Source organism: Sorex araneus, chromosome X (genome assembly GCF_027595985.1).
Source record: "Sorex araneus isolate mSorAra2 chromosome X, mSorAra2.pri, whole genome shotgun sequence".
NCBI classification, from domain to species: Eukaryota; Metazoa; Chordata; class Mammalia; order Eulipotyphla; family Soricidae; genus Sorex; species Sorex araneus.
The window spans coordinates 172,450,372-172,464,507 of NC_073313.1; the positions used below are offsets into that span (position 1 = coordinate 172,450,372).

Consider the following 14,136-nt stretch of genomic DNA (forward strand, 5'->3'; position numbering starts at 1 on the left):
AACTAAGAGGGGCTAATATTTTGATTGCTATTAAAAAATTTTGGAAACTGAACAAAGGTTGAGTTGGTAATTGCAATTATAATGCTAAGATTTTGCTTCTTGTCTTCTAAGATCAACAGACCATAACTCCTTAGAAAAACCTTGAAACTGACCAATAAACAAAGTGGGCTTTATAAAATAGAAAGGGGAGGGGCACTGAAGCAATGGTACGGTGGGTAGGGCTTTTTGCCTTGTATACAGTTGACCCAGGTTTGATCCCAAGCATGCCAAATGGTCCCCTGAGTGATTCCTGAGTACAGAGCTGGGAGTAAACTCTAAGCACCACTGGTTGTGGCTCAAACACAAAAGTCAAAAAAAGGAAAAGGAGGGTAAGGAATTGAAACTTCATATAAGGATGATGACAACAACTATTAAGTGAATATAGTTAGATTGGAATTAAAGTCAGAAATATTTGTAGTCTTTCTTCTAATATAAATTTCAGCTTAGTTTTTTATTTCCCTTTGCTATAGTTTAGAAGTTGTTATTTTCTTTTATTTATTTCTTTTTGGAGGGGGGAGGGTGTTTGGGCCACAGTCAGCAATGTTTAGGGGTTCTTGGCACTGCACTCAAGAATCACTCCTGGTGGTAGGGACCATATGGTATGCTTGGGATCAAACCTGGGTCAACTGTATACAAAGCAAAAGCCCTACCCACTGCACTATTACTTGGGGAATGTCCGGAATCAAACTCAGATCAGCAGCATGCAATGCCCTACCTGCTATACTATCTTTCCTGCCAGGAAATTTATTTCTTATATATTACAATTTAAAAATATTCAGTGGTACAAAATAGCAGTATATATAACCACCAAAATATACTACTTAAATTTTAGTATTATTCCAAAACTGCCAACTTATTATTTCAGGCCTCTAAAATAATAAACTACCTGGAATAAAAATAATTTGTAAAGATAATTTCATTCTAATTCAGTTTTCTTTGGTGAGGGTCTAGTAAAATCCTTGTAATTATTTATAAGTTTGTGTTAAATTTCTTTTTTTTTTTTTTTTGCTTTTTGGGATGCACAGAGGTTACTCCTGTCTGTACACTCAGGAATTACCCCTGGCCGTGCTCAGGGGACCATATGGGATGCTGGAATCAAACCTGGGTTGGCCGCGTGCAAGGCAAACACCCTAGCCGCTGTGCTATTGCTCCAGCCCCTGTGTTAAATTTCTTATTAAATGTATTTAAAATAACAAAACTTGTGTATGAGGAAATGTAGGATAACATGGGTTTGTCCTTTCCACCTTGCCACAGGAAGCTTAGGTTTACTGGGTTACTTCCATAACAGTGCTCCCATTCCTCTGTGTTTGTTTGTAACTTCTTTGTGCTCTGTTAACTTGCAAATATTGTTTTTCTCTTTTCCTTAAGTCCTTTGTATAGTTAATTCAGAGAAATGTCCTTTTTGTATGACACAGGAAGACAGTTTATGCTATGCTTTTGTAACTTGGGAGTTCACGAACTCTCAATGATATTTACCTTCTGGGCATCTGTTCTCTCAACTGCAGCCTCAGTTGCCCTAACTTTCTAGCACCCCCAAAAGCAGGGTCCTGATGAGGAACTGGATGGACCCAGGGTAAGTAGTGAGCTATGTGCTACCCTGGCATTGAGATGGCCCTGGCCAAAATGCCTAATGCTTAACTATAAGTTAAGAGGCATTGTGATGGGAGTAACCCAAAAATCTAAGCTCCCTGCAACAAGGCAGAAAGGACAAACCAATGTTATCCTACAAGGAAAAATACCAGGAATTAATATATCTCATAACAGGGCTTTAAGCTCATCAGGTTGTACATTTCTAAAAAAATTCTATTTTACTTATGTTCCCAGAAGTATGGATTAATAATTACACTAATAATTAATGACTGAATGAATCACAATAGTAATGCTTTAAGTAAGCTGATTGTGATTTTTACTAAAAGCAAGTAAAATATTATCCTTTCAGTAATTAGCATATAAATACATCATTTTTCTTTCCTTATTTGTCCTCTTCAAACTCACCTCTGTAAAAATTTAGGCTCTGTAAATCTGTTCTAAACTGAAAAAGAGTAGCTTTTCATATATTCTTCTCATAATAAAAACAGATTTTTTTATGATCAGTTTATTTATTTATTAAATCCAAATGAGATACACAGTTACGAGATTATCATTGAGTTTCAGTCATATAAGATAAAAACATATCTTTTAAATTATTTACTACAGACTGCAAACTTAAGCATATGATGACCCTTAGCAGATTTGTTTTATAAACAATATCAGATTTCAAAGACAAGTGATCAAAGAGAGTAAAACAATCTCTAGAACAACCTTTAGGGGGTTATTTTTACAGGTTTAAAAAAAAAGGGTTGAGGGGCTGGAGAGATAGCACAGCGGGTAGGGCGTTTGCCTTGCATGCGGCCGACCCGGGTTCAAATCCCAGCATCCCATATGGTCCCATGGGCACGACCAGGGGTAATTCCTGAGTGCAGAGCCAGGAGTAACTCCTGTGCATCGCCAGGTGTGACCCAAGAAGGAAAAAAAAAAAAGGTTGAGGATGTAACTCAGTGGTCAACACATGCTTTGCAGAAGAAGATCCCGAGTTCTCTACAACATACGAGGCTTTATGAAAGGAAGAAACAATGGATCAGGATGTGCCCCTAGAAGAGCACGTGCTGTGAGTGAGTGAAGTCCTGGGTTCGATCCATAGCACAACAACAAAAAAAGAAAAAGGGCATGATAAAGGCAATAAAATCAGTACAATGTACTACCTGAAACAGTGAATTTCAATTTCTTAATGTTCTCTTTTCCATTTCTGTTCAGAAGCAATATATTTCTAAATTATCTCACCTGGAGGCTGCTGAGGCCAAAAATATTGCTGCCAATCCTGAAGTACGTAGGTAAAGCGAATAGCAATACTAACTGGAGGCAGTGGAGTTAAAGGACATCCCTAGGAAACAAATGCATACACAATACCACGTAAATGCTAGTACACTTGTTCATATATGTTCGACATTAAAATTCCAAACTATTAGAACTGATAGATTACTATTTTATGAAATACAGATTTTTAAATACCGAATTTAAAAATGACAGGTACTAGCATGCATATTCCAGCCATAAAAAAATGTATGCTGTACTAGTCATTAAAAAGTCACAAAAGTTATTAAGAGTTTAAAGTGCAGAATTTAGGGGCTAGAGTGACAATACAGAGGATAGGGCACTTGCCTTACATGTGGCGGGCCTAGGCTCAATCCCTGGTACCATATAGGGTCTCCTGAGCACCACCAAGGGTGATCCCTGAGTGCAGAGCCAAGAGTAAGTCCTGAGCACTGCCAAGCATGGCCAAAACACAAACAGGAGAAGCAATGTTTCAATTTTCTAAAGCAGTTGTGCCTGGGGGAGAAGGCAGCTGTAATAGAGAAGGGATCACTAAGTCAATGATGGTTGGAGGGATCGATCAGGATGGGAAATGTGTGCTGAAAGTAGATAAAAGACCAAATGTGATAGCTTCTCAGTATCTGTATTGCAAACCATAATGCCGAAAAGTAGAGTGACAGTATGGGGGAAACTGTCTGCTACAGAGGCCGAGGGTGGGGGACACCGAGAACATTGGTGGTGGAAAATGTGCACTGGTGGAGGGATGGGCGTTCGATCATTGTATGACTGAAACTCAAACATGAAAGCTTTGTAAGTGTTGCTCATGGTGATTCAATTAAAAAAAAAAAGTTGCGCTAAAAAAAAAAATAGAAATGGGAGAAAGCACAAAGGACTAGAGCACATGCCTGCGTGGATGGAGGTTTCCCATTCAAGCCCTACACCGGGAACCGCATCAGTCCTGGAGCCCTGGCTGGGTATGGTCCTGGTAGCCTCCAGTTCTGCCTGAATCATTGGAGACATCTCTGGAAGTTCAGAGTACTGCTGTGTGGCCCTTAAAATAAAATTTCTTTTTAGGACAAAAGATAGCTCAAAGGGTTAAAAGTCCTAAATAGCCAGTCCCCTGAGCTCCAATGGGAGCTATAAAAAACTAAGCACGCCTAAAGGCAGCTCTGTCTCACTGCCCGTGTTCTGTGCTCTGGAACCACTGTGTATGGGCTGGATCAGGACGGCCATTGGCCAAGGACAGGAAAAGGAAGAATGAGGACCAAGCTGGTTGCCATTTATTCAATCTCATCTCCCATCCTCCTAGCTCCATCCACTGGATATACCACAGCCCTCCTCTCCTCTCTCTCCCCCTACTTTTCCTCTCTCACCCTTGCCCCTAGGCTACACACAGCCAGGGAGCAAAATCAACATAAGAAAGCCCTTCCTGAGGGCCCTCAGGTTCAAAGGGAACACAACCTAGGGGCATTCCAAAGCCCTTCCTGACTGCCAGTAGGCAAGATACCTCTTAAGGGTTTTTCTCCTTTCCTTATTCCAAACACTCATTAACATCTTAATACTAGTTATTTTTGTATGGACATAGCAAGAGATACATTGAGACTTGCAAGGCAGCTCTCCTGGCAACATCTTGCCATAGACTCAGACTACAGCACTCAGGCCAGATTAATCATTCCTAACCCTAGCAGGGTCTGAATCTAGTTGTTACTTTTGGGATCATGACAGCAGTTGTCCATGACCATGCTCTTAATTTATAGTTAAGCATTAAGCACTTTGGCCAGGCCCATCTCCCATCTCGATGACAGAATAACACACAACTCACCGCTTGCCCTGGGCCCATCTCGTCCCTCGTCGGGACCCTACTTTTGGGGGTGCTAGGAAGTAAGGGCAACTGAGGCTTAGGTCGAAAGAACAGATGCCCGGGAGGAAAATATATAGTCAAATGACTCCTAGGTTACAAAAGCATAGCATTTGATAAGCCTTCCTGTGTCCATACAAAAAGGACATTGCTCTGAATAAACTATGGAAAGGACTCAAGGAGAAGAGTAAATCAATATTTACAAGTCAACAGAACACTAAGAAAGAAGCTACAAATAAACACAGAGGAATGGGAGCACTGTGATGGGAGTAATCCAATAAACCTAAACTACCTGAGGCTATGTTATCCTACAGGGAGTAATCCATTTGCAGTGCAACAGAAATTAGTCCCCAAGCACTGCTGGGTGTGGACCCCTCCAGTTTTTTTTTTAACAGTGCCACAGAGAAATCAACATGAAAATAAAGCTGTCTAAGCTACTGTAAATTCTGTGAAATAAAATTGCTCATTCAAAATATATTCAAATTTATATAATCTTTTACTATTACCTTCAGATAAGACTAAATGTGAAAAATTACGATTCACTTTTGTGTGTATATGTCTGGGCCAGTGGTGCTCAGGGTTTCCTTCTGGCTCTCTATGCTTAGGGATCACATCTGGTGGGCCTCAGGGGCCTATATGTGGTGCTAGATATTGAACACAGGATGACCACAAGCAATGCAAGTGCCCTGCCCACCGTATTATCTCTCCAGACCAGGATTTACTTTTTAAACTGCAGTAAAACTAGTAATAATGAGTAAGAATTTATTTGGGAAGATTTTTCTTTCTTTAAATAAAAATGGGTTGGAGCAATAGCACAACGGGCAGGGCATTTGTGTTGCACGTGGCCGACCCAGGTTCGATTCCTCCGCAACTCTCAGAGAGCCCAATAAGCTACCGAAAGTATTTTGCCTGCACGGCAGAGCCTGGCATGCTACCTGTGCTGTAGTCGATATGCCAAAAAGAGTAACAAGAAGTCTCACAATGAAGATGTTACTGGTGCCCACTTTAGCAAACTTATGAGCAATGGGATGACAGTGATACTGTGACAAATAAAAATAAGCACAAATAAAAGCCAGTCTGAAGTAATTAAACAGAATTCTAGACCAAGTGACCAAATGGTCACTTACACAAAATGGACTATATTAATACTCAATTAAAACAAATATTCCATGATCTCGGCTTCCCTTAATGATTAGTATACATCAATGTGGAGTAAGTATCTAGCAGCTTGTGAAAATACAGATTCAAAAGTATTCTGCATGTCTAAATAGTTTCCAGGTATAGCCTGGAATAACGCTGGTCAGGGAAAAAAGGATTTATTAGTGCAGCAGCAGCAGAAACTATAACCATAACAATGGCCCTTAAACACCTAACCTTGGGCTAAAGAGATAGTACAGCAGGTAGGGCGCTTGCCTTGCAGGCGGCCGACCTGGGTTCGAGCCCTGGCATCCCATATAGTCCCCCAGCATCGCCAGAGTAACCCCTGAGCATTGTTGGGTGTGACCCAAAAAGGAAAAAAAAACTACAAACAACACCTAACCTCTGCTTCAATCACATAACAATTCAGATAAATACAGAAAGAGATATCCAAAAAGAAATAGCTAGAATCAAACACTTCTGTTGGCTCTAGCAAAGTATAGATAACCAAACTGAGAGATGGGATTCAAAGTATACACCTGCTGATTTCCAGGTGCAGAAAAATAGCAGTGACAGCTGAGGACAGCCTAGGATTACAGACCTATTACAGAACAGAATTAAATGATTCTCAGTGTAGAGTAGACAAAGAGGGAAGGGCACTCTGGTTTATACACTGGCTTTGTTAGATGCTATGTCGCTGCAGTTTTGTGTAAAGAGAAGAACATGCTATTGCCATGACCTGAATACGAACGAAATCAAATGATTCTAATACCTCCATATTAGCACCATAACAAAAAGTTCCGAATGGTATTTTAAAATCCAGTTCTGAAATATGCCACAAGTAGGGGGAAAATAAACTACAATACCACTACTGGAAATGAGAAAGTTACTTTTTTTTTAATTCGCCTTCATAAAAATGATCCTGAAAACAAAACACCCTAAAGATGAAGCACTATCTAAAAGAGAAAAAAAAATCCAAATCTAGAATTAAAATATTGAAACCATGAAATATGATTCTATGCAATTATAAAGGGTAAAATGGCCCCCCCAAATCTTTTTCTAGTAAACAGAATTATGTGAAGAAGAAAAAAGAAAAACACTAATGAAAGATATATGACCTGGAACAATTCGAGTTGATGCTGGAACATAATCCTATTTTTAAAATTATTATTATTATTAGTTTCGGCTTTTGGGTCACACCTGGCAGTGCTCAGGGCTTACTTCTGGCTCTGTAATCAGGGGTTAAACTGGGTCATCCACATGCAAGATAACAAAATATATAAATATTAACAAACTGAGCAAAAAAAAAATCAGTTTAATTGTTCTTCAGTTTTAGTACAATAAGGCTACAATTATTTTGTTCCTTTAAATCTACATATCAATTTCCTTTAAGAAATTATCTTATAAATATCACAATGTTTCTATATGCTACCAAACTGATATTTTTATTTGCCAGATAAAACTGACAATATCAACGCCAACTTACAATCTTTGATTTGAAGATGTCTAGCAGACCTGATAAATGAGTATACTGATTTGGTACTTTGCGAAGATGAACCATTTCAAAATCAGTTCGGACACCTGGACCCTGACATTCTCCCACATACATTCTTCGCCACTTGTGATGAATTTGCACAAAGAGTGGTACCTGGCTGTTGGACATAATAAAGAGGAACAGATTGTAAGCTCACAAAACATTAATTTCTCATCTAAACATTTTCCAATGTAATGTTAATTTTAAATACTTCTTCCCACAGACTTACATTTATAATAAAGACACTTTCAAGTCTTTTTTCTTCCTTACACTAATAATAAATGAAAAAACTCATCTCGAGATACTTTGTAGTCAGAGCATTGTTTTAAAAGCTTGAAAGTCATGAAAAAGAAAAAATAAAGTTTCCTTGAGAAAAAGCGATAATACCATGTAAGTCCTTATAATATTACAGTAAAGCCTGGATTCACAGTTATTAAATAGTACAAATCAAACCAACATCAATGGTGAAATAATTTTTACTTTATCTTTTGAAGATTATCAGTCAAGATTCATGGATTTCAATGTTTACAAATTAGACTCACTAAAATATATCCATAATTCTTTTTTTTTTTTTTTTGCTTTTTTTGGGTCACACCCAGCAATGCACAGGGGTCACTCCTGGCTCATGCACTCAGGAATCACCCCTGGCGGTGCTCAGGGGACCATACGGGATGCTGGGATTTGAACCCGGGTCGGCCGCGTGCAAGGCAAACGCCCTACCCGCTGTGCTATCACTCCAGCCCCAACATATCTATAATTCTGAAGTCAATACTCACAGTTCTTTCAGTCATTTGCAAACATACACAAAGCAACAAAAAAAAATTGTGTCTCCTGAGTTTTAAACTTTTATTTTAAACAAAATTTAAATGGACTATATATGTGGATGCAAAGTACAAAAATAGTACAAATCACTTCAAATACTCATTTCAAACATTCATAAATCATTTCAATGTTTCCCTTTACAAGTACCCTCTCTTGGGAACCAAAAAGATAGTACAGCAGGTAGGGCATTTGCCTTTAGAAATGCCTTCCCTACTAACTTTGCTGAACATAATTTATCCTGATGTTCCAAATTCCAATATAATATAGTACAAGAATTAGGATACTTAATAATCATTTTTCCTGAAAAAAAATCATAATTTGAAAGTTTTTAATTCATTGTCTAGGTTTGTATAAAGTTCTCCTACCAGCCAGTGTTCCCCAAAGCAATCGACACAGAACTCAGAAGAAGGTTGCACTTGGATTCACTGAGGACAGCATCGCTGTTGGCAGCAGGGGCTATCACCACAAACTCCCGAAGACCGTACCTATGGGGGAGAAGAGCACCAACAAGCAACGGTAATCTTCAGAATATAAAACTCCATTATTTAAAAAACAAGATAAAAGTTCCCTAAAGGAAATTCTAGGAAAAAAGCTCCTTTAAGTCAACTATGAACTACAAATGCATGTTTTTTCCTTGCAAGTGCATTTCTTTCAGTTCTCTACAGCCTTAATTTCTTTAGGGAAATACTTCTATTACTTCACCTACGGGGCTGGAGGGATAGCACAGCAGGTAGGGCGTTTGCCTTGCACACAGAAGACCACCCGGGTCGATTCTTCTGCCCTCCTGGGAGAGCCCCACAAGCTACCAAGAGTATCTCACCCCCACGGAAGAGCCTGGCAAGCTCCCTGTGGCGTGTTCGATATGCCAAAAACAGTAACAAGTCTCACAATGGACACATTACTAGTGCCTGCTCGAGCAAATCGATGAACAATGGGATGACAGTGACAGTGACAGTGACTTCACCTACAATTCCTCCCAACCCCATTCTTTACAAACTGTTCCAAGGAATAGTACATAATAGTTTTGCCTTAAATGTTAAGTTTCCAGGGGCTGGAGTGATAGCACAGCGGGTAGGGCGTTTGCCTTGCACGAGGCCGACCCGGGTTCGATTCCCAGCATCCCATATGGTCCCCCGAGCACGGCCAGGGGTAATTCCTGAGCAGAGTGCCATGAGTAAGTCCTGAGCACTGTCTGCAGTGACCTCTACCCCAAAAAACGTTATGTCCAAGATAAAAGATGTAAATTTCAGCACTGCAATACTGCTTTAGTTAACATAAGTCAACTAATGTGAAAGTTTAAAGTTTGATAGTTTTCCTAAACAAGAGGAAAATAATTACCAGTCAAGATATATTCAGGCTTACTAAAAATGAAAACATGATTTACTTAAATATTTTAATAAAGATTTTTTGTATTCTTTTACTCAGCAACATATATCAGATAGTCACAAAATTATCAAACACATTTTACAACTACTATGATACTATCAAATCCCCTAAAAAAACACAAATTTGCAGCCAAAGGTAACTGTTAGGAGGCAGGCCAAGCTAGTAATCTTGGCAAGTGAAATTTACTATTCAATTCACTCAATGCACTTCTATTCAATATTTTTTAATTACGGAAAACTATTTATGAAAGACATTACTTATTTTCCTCATTTATTTCATCCTCCATATATGTAGATGGATGAATGTCTTTTTAATGAGCACTCTCAAGAAATTCCCCAACAGTAATAAAGATGGCACCTTTAATTTACCATGCCTAAACTGTATTCACAAAAAAATATATAAAGTTGTGCAAATTATGCTGGCACCTTCTTCCTCATGGAAACTTGAAATTATGGTACCTGTTAATCAATGTGCCTATTGTCTTATCAGCCCCCATTTAAAATCCTGAGGATCTGAGCCTCTGACAAGATTCCCCGACAGATATTACATCTGTGGGGGGGTTTTGGCCACACCCGGTAATGCTCAGGAGTTACTCCTGGCCCTACACTAAGGAATTACTCCCAGTAGTGCTCGGGAACCATACAAGTCCAGGGATTGAACCTGGGTTGATCATGTATGAAGCAAATACCTTATCCTACTATACTATTTCTCTGGCCCTAGACATTACATTTCTGTTGTCACAACTTACTGCATGGAATTTAAGTACCCCTTATATGATTCCATCAGGAAAGTTTCCTCCAAACTTTGCCTCAGGCATCTTACCTACTATTGATGTTTCTTCGCACACAGACCCGATGATAAATAATTGCAGAAAGTACAACTACATGCTGAGTCCTGTATGTCTTCCTAGCATAAAACAGAACTGGGGCCATCTTGTGCAGCATACATACTAGGAGTTGTCTGAGTAAAATATATACCTACCATCTTACTAGGCAATGTGCTCTTGGAGGAAAGTCATTGTTCATACACAGCAAATCTTGCATAGACTGTGGTACAGCATCTATACAAACATTCGACAATACAAAAATTAGTATGTTCTAGATTCTAAGGCAGAATTTTGTAGTATGATTTAAAGAAAGTAATATGACTTTTCAAAAATGTTATATGAAATATAACTTAGCAACTGCTTAAAAATTTATATCTGGAGTTAGAGCTAACATTTACAGATTGGGGGTAATTTCTGTGGCAATTATATTATATTCAGTCTACTTAGAAAGAATACACAAATAATTCTTACATGTATGTTTCTTTCTAACTCATGACTCAATTCCTCATTAAATTATTCCTATCTCTGCACTCAAAATTCACTCCTGGCAGTACTACGGGGACCATATGGGGCACCAAGGATCAAATCAGTCCATCAGTGTAAGGCAAACGCCCTACCCACTGCACTATCACTCCAGCCCCTCTGGGACTGTTTTTTTTTTTTTTTTTTCCTTTTTGGGTCAGACGTTACTCCTGGCTTTGCACTCAGAAATTACTCCTGGCAGTGCTTGGGAAACCACATGGGATGCTGGGGATCGAACCCGGGTCGGCCGCGTGCAAGGCAAACGCCCTACCCGCTGTGCTATTGCTCCGGCCCCCATGTTCTTGCCTCTACTTTTTCTCCAAAGTTCCAGTTAGAGTTCTGTGCCTCTATATTACCTCAGGAGTAGCCTTTGTTGGCCCCTTGGCCATCTTAAACAGTCTTATAAAATCAATAACCAGTTTCATACCTATAGCCCGTAATTTTTATTTTTATTTATTTATTTATTTATTTTTTGCTTTTTGTCTTTTTGGGTCACATCCAGTGATGTTAGTGGATGTTCATGAGTTACTCCTAGCTCTGCACTCAGGAATTATGCCTGGCAGGGCTTGGGGGAACATATGGAGTGCAAGGAATCGAACCCAGGTCAACCTTGCGTGCAAGGCAAACACCCTACCTATTGTACTATCACTCCATCCCCTAGCCCACATATCTTTAAGCAACTGAACTACTATCCATTTTAAGACACTAAGACCAATAACCATTTTTTGTAGCCACATACAGAGTAAATTCAAAGCATGAATGATAAAGTATTTCCTTTTGCTCTATAGTGATAATTTTTTTGCAAAGTTGTATTTGTTAATTTTACCAGTCACTTGTTGACACTCCACTGAAAGTAACTCCAATTAAAACAAACAAGCAAAGAAGATCAATGTTCCAATCTTCTGATGTTTGACAATTCAGGTTTAAAACTTTCTCTCTGAAATAAACCACTCTTTGGCTTGCTGGTAATTCATAACTTTTACCATTAGTCACAAATTCGAAACCAAAATGATTTCCTATAGATGCATTTTACATTCCCCTTTTTGGAGGGGGCTTCCAGCAGTATTCAGAGATCTGTAGGTCCCACAGTTTGGTGTCTGGGCCCAGTGGTAGCAGGGGCTAGGGCAAACACAACCAGAGGTACTTTGGGAACTATTTGAAAGAGGGGACAAAACTCAGGCCTCCTTACTCCACCCTTTGAGGTTTCCCTCCCAATACCTTTGAAGAGGAGGGCAGGTTAAGGGTTGAATTTGCCTTTGTAATTGCTTGGCTGCTTTGAAAGATGTTTTCTTGACCTACCACTGGGCAGGAAACTGTCACCAAATGGGCCAACAAACTGCCCTAGGAACTGTAAGCAAACATTTGCAGGGAAACAGTTAAAACAGTCAACAAATGTTGAGATAAGCAAATTAAGTGACCTATGTGTGATCCCCTTTGATCCATAGGTGTGATTTCCTTTGATCTAATAGGTGTAATTTCCTTTGGTGATTCCCTTTGATGCAATATGTGGGATTTTCCCTTTTCTCCCCCAAAAGGGTATAAAAACACTTGCTTTTTGAGTTTGGGGCCTTCAGCTATGCCATGCTATTAAGGCACAGTTGAAGGTCCCAATATAGCTATATTGGCTTGAATAAACCCCATGTGCGTTTGCAGAAAGAGTTGTCTTGGTTTTGTTCTTTTGTTTCTCCGAGCCTCCCCCAGGCAGAGATCTGCCACCCCTAACACCTTAACCACCTTAGATCTACCTTTTCTCATAAAAGAGACCATAATCTCAGAAACACTGATTTGAAGTCTCTTAAAACTGTGTCGTGTAATAGCTTTTCCTATATGGTATTTCCTTTCATCTTACAATTTTTTAGATTTCTTTTATCATAAAAACCTTTTTTTTTAAAAAAAAATTTAATTTTTTAATGAATCACTGTGAGGTACAGTTACAGACTTACAAACATTTCAGTCATATAATTATCATAAAAGCTTTTAAAAAAAAGTTTAGGGGAGGGGAGAAAAAAAAAAGGAAAAGTTTAAATAGCTTTTAAACTTTGTCTTAAACACTTTCTTCCACTGGGGCCAGAACAATAGCACAGCAGGTAGGGTGCCTGCCTGGCACAGGGCTGACCTGGGTTCAATCCAAGGCACCCTTTTTGGTCCCAAGGCCCACCAAGAGTGATCCCTGAGCAGAGCCAGGAGATAAGGCCTGAGCACAGTTGCCACTTTCCTTTGTTAGGGCAGGACTGCCCTGGGCGGGGCCAAAGACAATGAAAACCGTGTATTTTCCACTCAGGCCCCTGCTATCTGCTTGCTTGAAGAGGACCATGGGGGCTCCTGAGCTACAACCATATAAGGATATAATCGAAACAGATAGCCTCCCGCCCAGGGCTCAGCCCTCAGACATGCAGGCGCTTACACAATTGTGACCTGTAAATCTATAGGCTAGACAAGCAGATGGACCTAATGGGATTGGAAGGAGAGGCATGTTGAATTATGAACTTATTGGCTACGGAATGCTCGGGCTTTCGTGCTTTCGCCAGAAGGGCGGACATGGGCCTATATAAGTAACCCCTGTACCCAGGGTCGGGGCCTTGCCTTGCACACTGGACCTGCATGTCTCTGTGTGTGTGTGCAGGACCATGGCTAGCCAGCTTAATAAATTACCCGCTTGCTGACTGCATTCCTGCGTGGTCCTTGTCGGCGGTCGGAGATCCAGAACCGTGCCCTAACACCTTCATTAATCAGCAGACGCCATTAGTCCTGGAATTTGCTAGGCTGTTCTTGGGATTCCCTCCATTTCTACATATTTCCTCCTCCCCCTTACTCGAAAGTCTAGTTTCTTAAACCATAGATCACAACTCCTTAAAGCAAAAAAATTGACAATAAAAGGTTTCTCAACCACAATGACCAAAAATATATCAAAAATCAAATGCATAATGAAACTTAGGTGCTCAGCCATGATGTACTGCATAACTCAAGATGGGGTTGCAAGTGGATGAAGAAGCCCAGCTTTAAAGTACAGATATTTTAGTAACTAAGTCCAGAGAGATATCTGCCAGAAATTGCATCGTTGCCAACTTGTACTTCTCAGTTACATTATATTCCACATATGACTGCAATCTTTCTATGTCTGTCTCTTTCTTTCTGACTCATTTCACTCAACATGATACTTTC

The 14,136-nt window shown here is 39.6% G+C and overlaps 1 protein-coding gene across 3 annotated transcripts in view; it reads right to left on the minus strand.

The window, feature by feature from the left end:
- The window catches only part of RAB3GAP1 (RAB3 GTPase activating protein catalytic subunit 1), a 78,533-nt gene that overhangs the window by 40,995 nt on the left and 23,402 nt on the right, over positions 1–14,136 (minus strand). For all 3 annotated transcript variants that reach the window (XM_004616506.2, XM_004616505.2, XM_055120401.1), the window contains exons 5-8: positions 10,608–10,686; positions 8,606–8,725; positions 7,371–7,536; positions 2,860–2,959 (exon numbers count right to left, since the gene is read on the minus strand). In XM_004616506.2, the coding sequence (XP_004616563.1) occupies positions 2,860–2,959; positions 7,371–7,536; positions 8,606–8,725; positions 10,608–10,686 (465 nt within the window). The remainder of the gene's footprint in view (positions 1–2,859; positions 2,960–7,370; positions 7,537–8,605; positions 8,726–10,607; positions 10,687–14,136) is intronic.